General features: G+C 38.5%; 1 protein-coding gene across 2 annotated transcripts in view; it reads left to right on the top strand.

Annotated features, from left to right (window-relative positions):
• KCNT2 (potassium sodium-activated channel subfamily T member 2) overlaps positions 1 to 13,737 on the top strand; it is a 284,885-nt gene that overhangs the window by 245,213 nt on the left and 25,935 nt on the right. For both annotated transcript variants that reach the window (XM_006193725.3, XM_006193726.3), the window contains 2 exons: positions 12 to 95; positions 985 to 1,113. In XM_006193725.3, the coding sequence (XP_006193787.1) occupies positions 12 to 95; positions 985 to 1,113 (213 nt within the window). The remainder of the gene's footprint in view (positions 1 to 11; positions 96 to 984; positions 1,114 to 13,737) is intronic.

The raw sequence follows: 13,737 nt of genomic DNA, 5'->3' as shown, positions 1-13,737 counted from the left end.
TTATATTGCAGTCCTTTGTGAAGGATTATATGATCTCCATCACCAGACTCCTGTTGGGATTGGACACTACACCAGGATCGGGGTTTCTCTGTTCCGTAAGTTAGTTCTCTGCGGAGTTAAGGATCATTCCAGGAGGAAGCTCTGAAATCCACCTGTAATGGACTTTGGCTAACTTTTCTATGTCATTTACTAATTTTTTTCTAATATCTGCTCAAAGAATAGCATCCCAGTTTTTTAGTTTCTTAAAAAAAAGTTTCAGGAAAAACATATTATTTAAATTTATAATCCAGAAAAATAGCCTTTCTGTACAAAATTCGGAACTTTTTTTTTCTAGCTGGCATTTGAGATTAATGGTTACTGACCTAGGATGTCACACTGTCAAGGAACACAGTGATCATGCAGTTTAATTCCTTTACTTGATAAATGAGTGTAGTATGTCCAAGTGCATTTAATGAAGCGACTTGCCGACAATGCAAATTTGTGATTAGCAAAGAAGGGCAGGTACTTGTGCCTCCCGTCTGGGAGCCCTGTGTTCCTACCACACACCTTTCTCAGGAAGGGTGCTGTTAGAACTTTGGATGGGCAGTTCTTTTCTGTGCTGGAGTGTCCTTCGCACTTTAAGGTTTGTAGCATCTGCAGACCCTGTCCACTAAATTCCAGGAGCAGCCTCTATTACTGAAACAAAGTCTTCCCAGGTTGTCTGACAACTCCCAGTCAGTTACGAGTGATATTGCACAAAACGAGGTCAGCTGAACTAACACAATGTCACGTTGCCACAGGTGGAGCAGTTGGTTTCTCAAGTTTGGGCGAACCCCAGGGATAAGACTTAAATATTACACAATAAATAATTTTAATCCAGGGATAAAGCACTGATGATGTGCCGCTTTGAGATCTGAGAATATCAGTAAGTGCTACCTGTGAGAAGTGAAAAATAGCCGTTGGGTGTTTATTGATAGGTGGCAATGTGTGTGGATTGTGTTGCAGATGAAGATCACGGAGGACGACTTGTGGATCAGAACCTACGCCAGACTCTACCAGAAGCTGTGTTCTTCCACCGGAGACGTTCCCATCGGGATCTACAGGACTGAATCTCAAAAACTTGCTACGTCTGAGGTTTGGAAATACCAAAATATCCCTGTTTTCATGTTTAGTCTGATTGAACACAGCCATTCCTAAATCTAGAAACTTCTTTCTGAAATACGTCAGAGGAAGCGGAAAGGAGTGCCGTCTGAACACAAGGTAACGCAAGTCTCAGAAGCAAAATACTTGTCGACTGTTTCAGTAAACGAGGTCAGAACTTCATAAACTGCTGTTGGCTAAAAGCCTGTTCTAGAGTTCGTGGGCTTTGGGCTCTGAATGTGTTTTGTAGGTTGTCGGGGAGTAAGTTAATTCTGAGTGACCTCTGACGCACAGGCACGCTTCTCTGGGCAAGCAGTCTAGTTTTCTCAGATAATCTTCAACTTCGTATATTAGCATTTGGAAAGAAGGAAAACAAAGATAAGTTCGTAAGCAGGAAACTCACATTTTTTTGAGCTCTAGGTTGAAGACTACCCTGACTCCAAAACAAAAAACAAAAAACCCAAAAAAACAAAAAAAGCCCCCCAAACCCCTCCAGTGACAGTGCAGACCTTCCCAGAGGAAAGCACAGTGATTATAAAAGCAAACTAGAGCCTCTTAAAATGAAGCAGAATTTCTGATGGCTGCTTACGACTGAAAACATGCCCACATTTTAATTTGGCCATACTATGTGATTCTAAATTATGATTTATATTCATTAAAATATTTTTCTTCTTCAGATACCTCAATGTGATTGAAAATTTTGGTTAGCCATTTCTTTCTTTGATCTGATGCAAAATTATCTCAACTGTGAGGCTCAGATCCGTCACACGCGTGTTCGTGGTCCTGTAATTGTTACACCAGCTGGTGATTAAATCCAACGCATCCATGTACAGAAAAGAAGAGCTTTGTAGGAAGCATAAGGGTGATGGAGTAGATTTTGTTTTTTTGTCACAATTTACAGTTTGACATTTGAACAAGCGATGTTGATGCCAGCAGATAGTGGCTCCGTTTTTCTGAGGTGCTGGTTTCGCTGCTGCTGCCGACGTGCAGAAAGGAGCGTCACTGCCGGCCCTGCTGCTGCATCTGAGTCTGTCGTTGGCTGTGGTCCCTGTTGTTCGCGCCACAAAGAGCAAGGCCGCGTCAGAGAAAATCAGGAGTGACTGACGGGAGAAACATACCAGTCAGTTACATACGTAAGATAGCTTGGCCAGATATGCTGAACGTTTTAAGAACACTGCATCCAAAAATTCTTATTAGATTAGAGGTTAAGAGGGAAAAAAATGCTTTCACACCTAAGCAATTAACCTTTTCTTATTTGAACTTGATAAGTCCAAGGAAGGTTTCCATCGAGCAGAATATTATCCTGTTCTTATACGCGGGGCTTTGTGAATCTGAACATAGCAAATTCTTTCCTTGGTCAAGTCCACATCATGTCAATCATTTTGTGTTAACAAGATATCCTGTTGCCTGCTGTTTACAGGGTAGCTAGGGAAGGGATAAGTCAGTATTTAACCGATATCAGGGGGCCTTGCACATGACATTTCGGTCAGTCCTTCTCATGACATATTAGCAAAATGTTTATAAATCCCCAACCCTGTGGCTCATATTAAAAACACACATCCTTGGGAAGATAAAAGGATACTGGGTTAAAGGAAGATAATACCAGCCATCTTCCTGTGCTGAATTCAGTTCACCTTTTGGTACATATATTTTTATTTAAATTTTATATTCTGCCTATTGTAGAAACAAAGAGGCAACTTAGATAATTAAAGATAAAAATAGGCCCTTCACACACTGTTACAGCAAAATATATTGAAGGGCAGAGAGATGAATGTTACTTTACATTTACAGTGAACAGACTGCTACAATTGAGCTGAAATTCTGCTTTTATTTTCCTGTCAAGTAAGGCTAAAGTAGAACTGTTGAGTTATATAATAATTGTAGTTTGATACACAGAAGGCTTTAAGTTCATTTAGAGAAAGATTTGTTTTTCCTGATCACAATTAGTAGAATGAGTATATTGTGTGCTTCCTTATTTAAGAGATTTTAGATAACATGATGATCATTATCTTCTTTTAATTTTAGTTTGGCAAGATGCAAAAGTACAATAAGGTGAATGTTCCTTAAGTCAATATTCTGTGTTTTCAAAAAAAGGGGGAACATCAATTAAATATTAACTCAGCAAAGGCATTGAGTTGTGTGCAAAGAGGAAAATATTCTCTTTTTCCTGATCATGTGAAAACAGAATAAGAGCTTAATGGATCTCACGAAAGGAAAGATTGGCTCATATATTCCACCATCTCTTGCAGTATCAAATGGTTTAAGAAAACTCAGGTGTTAGAATTCAAATAATTTATCATTGTCCAAAATGCTGATTTTTCTCTTGCTTTCATTAAAGACACCAGAATTCAGGAGGTGGAAGCTTCATTTGATGATTAGAATCGAAGCACGTGGCATATTCTTTCTTAGCTGACTCACAGGTCCCCATTGTCCTGGACGGTTCACACCGCTGTGCCCTGGCCCTCACCCCCACGCTGCTGGTTTGAGAGTTGATTCTACAGAGAGGGTGCACAGATGGCCTGTGGCCTGGGAGGCACTCGGCACATGTGAGGGCGGTAGTACCACCCTGAATGCAGAGCGCCAAGTGCAAAGGTGCGTCCTGCACGCTTCACCCTCCATCAGCGGACTGAAGAGTCTTCCCGGGGGTGCCTGACTGAGCCGAGTGAAAGGCCTAATGGCGCTGACACGGGAGATTCTCCACTTTAATAATCTAGTCAGGTGACCGTGAAACTCAGTAAAAATCTCTCACTCAGAGCTTTAAACAGTTTTTTTAGCCCTCTACTCTTACATAGAAAAGACAAGTAAAAATTCCCTATTTCAGGATATAGAATGAAATAAAGATACCAAAATAAACAAACAGAAAGAAAAAGAAAACTTTTAGGAAAGTCAAATCATTGAAGGAAAGACAATATAAAACATAAAGTACAGTTAAAACTTCTACTCCTAAGTATTTACCCAAGAGAAATGAAACTATATCCTTACAAAATCTTGGACATGAATGTTCTTAGCAGCGTTATTCATAATAGCCAAAACTTAGAAACAATCTAAACGCCCATTGACTAGTGAACAGACCAAAATGTGGTGCATCCGTACAATGGAGTACTATTCAGCAACGAAAAGAAACAGGGTACTTCTGTGTGCTGTGACTTGGGTGAACCTCAAAAGCATTATATCAAATAGGGGCAGACAGACACAAGCGATTATGTAATTTTTGATTCCAAGTATGTGAAATGTCCAAAAAAAGGTGAATGTATACAGACAGAAAGCAAACTAGTGATTGCCTAAGACTGGGAGCAGTGGAGGGCATGGAGATGAAGAATCAGCAAACATGATGGGACTTACTGGGCCGATGGAAATATTTTAAAATTGATGTACGGTGATAGTTGTACAAGTTGGTAAATTTACTAAAATATTCATGAATTTTACACTTGAAGTGGGTGAATTATACGATGTGTCAAATATGCATTAGTAACATTATATATTGAAAAGCTATAATTCAAAATAATAGAAAGATAAGATACTGTAAAGATGAAAGGAAAACAAGAAGCTAAATTTTTATGAGGGGAGGGTGTAGTTCAAGTGGTAAAGTGCATGCTTAGCACACACAAGGTACTGGGTTCAATCTCCAGTGCCTCCTCTAAACATAAGTAAATAAGTAAACTTAACTACCCTCCCCCAAAATAAAATAAATAAAATTTTTTTAAAAGGAAGAAGCTAAATTTTTAAAGGAACATTCAGAAAGAAAGAAATCTTGGGAATTGAAAATATGTTAGCAGAAGTGAAAAAGTTTGTGCCATAAAGTTGAGGAAATCATTGAGAAACTAGGGCAGAAATTCAAACATGGAAAATAACGAAGATCAGATAAAATTGGAGAACTAGGTCAGGAGGTCTCGGAGTCTGAGATCTGAATTTTAAGACTTCCATAAAGAGGAAATAGAGCAAGTTGAAGAAATACCAGTTTAATAATTTAAGAATAATCCTAGAGCAGAAGTGTGTCCCCGATGGGAAGAGTCACCACGTGCCCGCTGCAGTGAGGAGAGCCGGCTCACACGAAGGCACGGCGTCATGGCATTCCAGAACACGAGGGAAAGGACGTCTGTAAACAGATGGGAGAGGAGACCAGAGGGGGGGTCCCATGCAAATGATTACTGCGGATTTCTCAACAGCAGCACTTCAAGCAAAAGACAATGAAACACGTCCTCAGGGTTTTGAAGGAATTTTATTTCCAAACTAGAATTCTGTATTCAGCTAACACTTTCAAACTTGAGTGAGAGTAAGATAAATCATATTTCATCATTTTCCCCAAAAATATTCTCCCATGCCCACTTTCTAAGGAAAATACTCCCACCAAAATGAGTGAGTAAATTTCCAGAGTCAGGTATACAAAGAAACCAGACATTTGGCAACAAGTATGAAACCAAGGAAGAAGCCAGGATGGCGATGAAAGGGCCACCAGGCAGAAAGGGCAGCCGGGGAGCAGGTCAGAAGGCTCCAGAGAGATGGCTTCTGGAAGAGGAAAGCCACAGGGTACCTGATGCATCTCATTGTCTTAAAGAAAGATTGGACAGTTGCCAAAGAGTTCAGGATGGATTCTTAAGGACAAATCTAATTGAGTGATTAATAAAATTATTAATTAACTCTAGGAATACAATCTCACCACCGCCAACAAAAATTTTATGCAGACAATGAGCAGTAACCATATTTCCCATATATTTTAATCTGTAAATTGTACTTAGTCATAATATGCCCTGGAGTTTGATCTAACCAAAATTACACTTCAGCTATTTTGAAGTGAAGGGGTGTGGCAACAATAGTGGAATAGGTAGAAGAGATTGTTAATTTATCTCCTTCCAGAGTGAGAAGTCAGTAGACAAAAGTAGAAACTGAAATTAGAAAAAAAGAAAGAGCCATCCAGCAGTGCACATTGAAATGTAAAGACCAGCACGTCTAGCTAAAAGGGGTAAAGGCAGACGGGCCCCACGAGGTTACGGTGGGAGCTGCTGTTTCTCAAAACAAACCATAACATTTCTGACTATTTAAACTATGCTTATGTAACTAATAAAAACAGCTAATAGATTTATTGCCATAAAGCCGTCATTGTCAGACCCATTCATTGATCGTTTCTTCAGTTTACATTTTTAAATATTAAATTCTATTCTATGAAGAATTTTCAAATTTAATGCCAACATTTCATATAAGAATGTAGGGGGAATAAACTAATATAAAAAAAAAAAAGGTCTTGCGTCCCTGTTTTTTCATGGAGCTCACAAAATACATTTTAAAAGCAGGTGCATGCTTTCATGCTGCCTCATTTCCTAATCTGTCTTCAGTATCTTCCCATGTTTTGTGTCTAGAGAAAAAAGTTGTCTTAAGTTATATCACTGCTTTCTGAATTAATAAACATTTGTTCCCTTTTTTGGTAAGAAAGCATGAAACTGTGTTTGCCTTCATTTTTCCACTGTACTGAAAATCACATTTAAAGTGTATTATCACCTGGGAAAATTTTACTAGGAATTAGAGAGAGATTATTTTAAAGCATATTAAAATACCAACATCTTTCCAGTATAACCAATACACTTGCAGAGTAATGTTACTTACTCTGTTGGTCACCTTCATAGTCAATGAATCCTGTAATTTAAAAAAAAAAAATGGGCAAACTGTAATTGTTAATCATTGACTGTTCCATCTACTAGCCATTAACTTTTTACAATTAAATTGGAAAGTAATATTTTAAATATTTTATTAAAACAAAAGTTTTCATTTTATAAAATCATATTAATAAAATTATTTTAATAAGGGTTTAGATAAAATAGTTTTGAAGCTCTAGCTGTCCATTCTTTGCCATTATTCCCTCAAGTAGTGTTTACTTCATTGGGCCATATGTTAAGACAGTTTCAAGGAGCCTATATTCAAATGTTTATTATACATTCTTAATATTTGTAACAATATTGAGAATACTAGGTAATAGGTTAGTTCTGAGTTATATTTATACCAAAGAATATAATTGAAAATTTCACTTCTATCTTTTGAAGAATGAATAGAATATTATTCCTTAGAACTGAAGGTGGGGAAACAATCTTACTGAAAGATTTAAAACTTTTTTAAATGCTATGGATATTAATACTGAATTGATTATTCAATTAACATTGATTATTGAATATAAGTAATTATGTCAAATATTATCTCATGAATATAGTAGTTTATTAAGCTCTTAACAATTGTTTTATTTTTTACTAGCACCACACTTCCTTTCTATCAAATATTAGAAAGACAATTTTAGAAAAAATAATCTAACAAGAACAAATTTCTGCTGAATTTTTAAAATAATAGCTTACTCTTCACCTAATTTTATTCAAAAGTGCTATGATGAATAAACATATAATTAGGTTATCAGTGTTACGTGGTGTCTGTCATAGATTGTCTTGTTACTGATTGTTTGGTGTATGTACTGTCTGGTCATTGTTTAAACTGCATTTTGTGTGTTTCTTTTTCCCTCCCTTGTGTCAGTATCGAGAAATAGCATCACAAGTAAGTATTTTGTTTGCCTCCCTTTCCTCAAATGGTCTAATATCTTAATTCGGTTATTAAAGGAAAAGAATATTAAAGATTAAATTAAGCATTTCAGATTTTAAAAGAAAACAGGCTGAAATGCTTATAAATGCTGTTTCCAAATCAGTGTATTTTTATTTCCTTAATATGATTGCAAATTAATTTTACCTGTTTGTCTTCAGCTGTTTATGTGTTAATCCAATCACGTATTTTACTGTCGGGTGTCTTTACCAGCTGGTCACTTACTGGCTGTGGACTGTCTGTCCACCTTCAGTGATCAAGTATCAGGTGGGACTGAAAGGGACGGGGGTCTTGATGTCAGACGTACCTTTTAGTTTGCCTCTTATGTTGACTGGACCTGCTGGAGAGGGGTCTGGGAACAATAGGACCCATGATGGACTCCTTTAGTATACTTTTTAATGTTGAATTTATTCTTTAATAGCTTTAATTTACTGTCACAAAGAAGCCATCATTTTAATGTTTCATAACCTGATTTACTACAGTAAAAATAAAATTCTTAATAACATTATGTATGTCTATATACACCTTTTATACTTCTAAAACCTTGAGTTATCTTCATGTGATTTGCGTTTTTAATTTTATTTTTCATTTTCTTCATGTAAATCATGATAAAGAATAGCCATTACGGTTTTAGTACTTAACACAAACTCCCAAGCATTAGTAGAATTAAAGAAACCATTACAAACATAAATATTTTCAACTTCAAAAATTGAGTTTCAAATGACAAAGCAATGGTAGAATTCAGCCCATTATAGAATGCAGTTGCAAGTGTAAAATTTGTGTGCCAGAGTTACCAACTGAAGGTTCAAATCATTTTTGAGACTGTTGAATTTTGGAGAAAGGTTCTATATTATCATAATACCCCATATTTTGACAGAATGACTGCTGTTTCCTCTGCATCGTAGATTTGAATCCATATCATAAATGTAAAATCTGCTTATTAAATTATTTGGAACACCTTAAATTATTTATTTATGGTTTTATAAGCTCTAATTTGTTATCTTTTTGAATAGTCTAATTTTGTTTTCCCAGATATTGATTCCTTTGGAATTTACTAAATATTCACAAAGGAAGCTTCACTTTGTGCTGTTAAGAATAATGTTTTAGAGCAGTTTCCACATCATAGTACACACAGAAAATGGAAATGTTTGTGTAGCATGAAGTTTCTCAGGGGTTTCAGCTACTTTGACTCCCTGCACACTGAGCAAATTAAAATCTAGTTCAGTTCAGAACACGTTTCTGGCACAAGCAGGGTTTGGGGAACTCGCCTTAGAGTTCTTATGGTCGCATTTTTAGAATATGTTTTGTGATGCTTTGACTTCAAATGAGATCAAACATATATTTCTAAAATTTTTAATTTGCACCTGTACCGTATTTGACCTGACCTGACTCACAAATGAGATTTCCCTTTATTTACAATGAACCGGCAGACGTGACTTTATGAAGTATCTTAGTAACGTCGCAAGTGAAGTTGCTTCATCTTGCCTCTTCTTTTTTGATACTCCCTTCCGTCTCTGTTCCTGGGGAAAAAAAAAAAGTCTATCCAATTATTTTACCTGACAGAATAAGCACTGGACTTGGAACCAGAGGATCTGGGTTTAAAAGTTGGCTCCTACTTTGACCAGCTGTGTGTGAGCTTGAGCTGTTCTCAGCAGACAGCAGAGTGAAGATGAAGTAGGGAGTTTATTATTAGCATTTCACAAGTTAGGCAAAAAAGGCAGAAATGTGTTAAGTGAACTGTTCATAGTTAATGGCAAATAAATCTGTGGCCAGGTATGTAAAGAAGCATAGATCTTACCATTTTTCCACTGGTGCTTCGTTTCTGAGTGGATGACACCGCTTCAGAAAATGTTTGCGTCGATATTGATGCACTTAAATGTATAAATAAAGCAATAGTAAGTATTCCTGTGATTTGGATAAACACCTTATAATATTAGCAAATGTAGATACGGTCACTAACCTCAGATGCATTCTACTTCACACACACGCATGCACACACACTCACACAATCACACACCATGAGTCTGAGCGCCTCTGTAACTTTCGCTTTTTAAAAATACTATTTCCTAGCTCTTTCAATTCTTACCTTGTTTATTTTCAACCCCAGGAAAGCATTTTGCACTTGCATTTATTTACTTTAACTTAAGGATCTCACTGGCAGGCATACTTATTAGCAAGGAGCTGTTTAAATGCATTTGATCTACTTGATTTAATTTAACTGCATAGTCATGGCTCTCTGTTCACTTAGTGACTGAAGCTGCATGGGCACTTCACTCTGCCGCAGGAAGTGAATTAAGCCTTTAGTCACAGCTGCTTGAGTGGCTGCTGGCATCTGCAAAATCAGAACTGAGTGGAAAATTGTAAGGGTGATCTCAGTCATCTAGGTCTTCACAAGCGAGTGATGGTCTCTAAGCCTTGGATCAGTAATACCATTTTATGTAGAATCTTTACATACGAATATGAATATTCATATCTACCCAGTCTTATGTCGCCGTGTCTGTTCTTTAATTAAGGCATTCCATGTATCGTAGAAACGTTCTTTCCACAGGCTCGCTTATTCATAGCTATGGTGTGTCACCCAGTACAGTGTATGCTCCAGGGCACGGGTCTCAAATGCTGGGAAAGAGAAGAGGAGAGAGAACCACTTACAATGGTTCTAACACGAGTGTAGTGTCAGTTCCACTACACCTCAGACATTTTACACACACACGTGCACACACACACACATATACACATGGCTGAAACTATTGCTCTAGGCTATATATTCGTGTAATGCTGGAAAATGACAAGTAAAAATTAAACTGTGAAGGTGACGGAGCTGCCAATGAAACTACGATTCTAACCACGGAAAGCACGTGAGTGCCTCTGTGGCTGTGCTGAACCTGTGGCTTAATCAGTGCTCTTCCATTTGTTGATTTTTTGTTGTTTGTAAATCAGTTTTAGACTTTAAAGCTATTCGAGTGTGTTAGAAAATTCTCTACACACGCACACATACACACACACACATATTTACATACAATTCATAAAAACCGAAACTTATGTATCCAAAAAGGATGTTCTCTATGGAGAGAAAATATGTTCATAGTTTGGTCATTTCTAGACATAAAACGAATCATTTGGTTAAGGAAAACTTCCTTTTAGTTTCCTGTGAACCAAAAGTTAATGAGGATGAAATCAGCCTAGATTTGGGCCAGACTTTGAGTCTAACCTGTCAGACACATGTCAGCATGAAACACAATCATCAATGGTAAATAACTATTAGAAGAATAAAGAAATGTCTTGAGACCTACAAAAAAAGGTAGTTATAAAATGTACAGTGATGATAATTTTGATGTTGATCAGATTTTTACTTCACCGTAAAAATGCATTATTTTGAGGAGAAAATAAAATGTTCCAGCTTCAGAGAAGATTGTAAACATTCCCAGCACTGCACAGTGAAAGGTCATCTGAGTTCATAAAAGCAATGAGAAAAAAAAAAACAAAAACCAGTGCTCCTGGCACTGACAGAGCCCATATAATATATAAACACGACATACTTAGTGTGATTTCATTAAAAACTTAAAATTTACTTCTGAACACCACGACTCAAAAAAGCAATGAATGTGTTAGAGAAATAGTAACCCTTAAGTGCTGCAAAGTGCTATTTAGAAAGCTGACTTCTCAGGATCACCAGTAACCTCTGTTAAGACAACGTGTTTGTATGAATGAAAGATATTTAGCCTTTATTAAAAAAAAACTTTCGTCATAGGTAATGCTATGGTCCTAAAAAAACTAATGGCCTTTTGTAACTTCTCTTCCTCAGTGTCTCTATAAAAATCGATATTATTTATGCCATGTGTATTAGAGGGGAAAAAATCTATAGTAAGAGCTGTTTGATAATATCCATCGCCCATTCCATGAAAAACACTTCTTCCTTGGCCTCTGTGACAATCAATTTTTCTACCTATTCTCACATTCTTGATTTCTCGCTTCTCTCCTCCCCACCTGAGGGTATTGAGATAGACAATTTGAAATTAGGGGATTATCTCTAAACCACACCTGTCTTTTCATCACTGTATCCCACATGCCTCGGGCAACGTCTCATGCACGTTCTCCGTGTGTGTTCACAAACCAGTCAAGGTCTCCTTCCCTATGTGGAGTCATCCTTTCAGTCTGCTCAACGCTGTATAATTTTACTTGTACCGGCCTCTGTCATAAATTTTGGCCCTTAATTATTATTTTACCCTAAATTTTTATGTAAATGTTTACAGATACGTGCCTGGTAGTTCCTGCTCTAATAGTGAGTGGCACGCGACCACGGAGGACAGTTCCTTGCTCTGGAAGCCCGCGGACACCTGTTGAGAGCCTCCAGGAGGCGCTAGTGGAGGGGTCTGGGGTGGAGGCGGAGGAGGGGAAGGGGAAGCTAACTTGGAGATGGTCTAGAGTCATGGACTTCAGTTCACGAGTGGCAGCATAAATGGGCTTAAAAATATTTGTAAATGAAGACTGTATCTCCAGAACCCAAAGGCCTCAAAAATGTTAGATGTGTCTTAATATTGCCGGTACTCCCCGATCAATAATTTTTTGTTGACAGTGTCAGCGGTGAAGCACCCCTTGACTGACCAAATAGTGCCCAGAAACGTCCCTAAGTTGAGGGGACGCTGTTCTTTGTGTGAGCTCCTTTGTGACTGTTTCTGTGTCCTGAAAGTGTGCCCAGTACATCGCCTTGAGAGATACCATCAAGGTCATGACATAGCTGTGTTCCCGGAGGAAGTGGGGTGCAGTGTCGACCCCGCCTGCAAAGACTCTGCGATTGCGGGGCTCTTGAGGTGCCGGATGTGCAGTGATGTGAAGACGTGTTGCGTCCCGTCGAAGGTGAAGGGAACCTGGCTGAGAGTTTGTCAGCCTAGGCTCTGACAAAACGTATTAGTCACATCTATGGCTGCCAAGCATTTACCATTTGCCGATTAAATGGATCCAGTCTTTTCAGTACCGTTGGGTCTGGTGCCTCCGCGTGTGGGAGCGCAGCACGGAGGTTGGGACAGTCTGCTGCGGGGCATCGTTCGTTCTTTCCAGAGATAAGAGCAGGTCGGTTTGTGCTGTTAAATGGAGAAGCATCTGTGCTCTGAGTAGTTCTTACAATGGGTTTTAATCCTTGAAAGCTCTTTACAATCCTTGAAGCCTTATTAACTATTTTGGGCAGACAGAAGGTTCATATGGTCCCATCTTGTCAAACTGATTGTAAGTACCAAAGATTTTATCTCATTCAATTTTAATTTATTACCAGTTGGATCAGAGTGTGCGTGTCTGCTCGGGGATGTTTCAGAGCAATGGGTGTTATGACTGGGGGGGGGGGGGGGATTTAGGCGAGGCAACAGCTCTGATGGTTAAGATGAGGCATCTTTACTTGTTCTCTGTCTTGCATTTGATAACTCCCCTTGAGTATAGTTGTCACCTTAATCTTAGTGCAGTCTCCATATTTCGGGTCTTTAAGTGTCGTGAGATCTTCAGTCATAACTAAAACTTGAGCCACAACTGAAAGAAAGAAAGAAAAAGACCTAAAGGTTTGCCAGTTGGTACATCTCAGATGTTAATTTGGAACCTTTGTGATAGAGGCTCAAAGCCAGTCAGCTCCCTTTTATGTTTTTGTCTTATAAATTATTTTGGTAAATTAGGGGTTTTCCCGTTGGACTAATCATGGACTGCCGTCTCAGTTGTCTGTTTCCACCCCTTGGATCTGCAGCTCTTCGGTGCTGTTGTCTTTGGTTGCTAGACACTCAGGGAATCTTTTCGACCCTGTTCTTAGGTGTAAGTCTCCTTCAGAGAGTCTCAAGTCAGTGTCTTCAGAGTTACGGGCCTCCGCGACGCCAGTGGGTACAAGACCTGAGGCTTAACCCAGTTCTGAGTGGATCCCTTGGCTGTGCTGCGGGGGCCTGTGGGTGCCTTTTCTTACTGCTGTGGGGATCGGTACCTTTGTTGTCCCGGAGGGGCAGGCAGCAGCAGCAGAAACGCTTTGTAGGGTCCTGGGAGCTGTTTTCAGGAGTGCGAGCTCAGCGTCTTCCTCCGCAA

Source organism: Camelus ferus, chromosome 23, assembly GCF_009834535.1.
Source record: "Camelus ferus isolate YT-003-E chromosome 23, BCGSAC_Cfer_1.0, whole genome shotgun sequence".
Lineage (NCBI taxonomy): Eukaryota > Metazoa > Chordata > Mammalia > Artiodactyla > Camelidae > Camelus > Camelus ferus.
The sequence above is the reverse complement of the archived record's forward strand: the minus strand, read 5'-3'. Positions and strand labels throughout refer to the sequence as shown.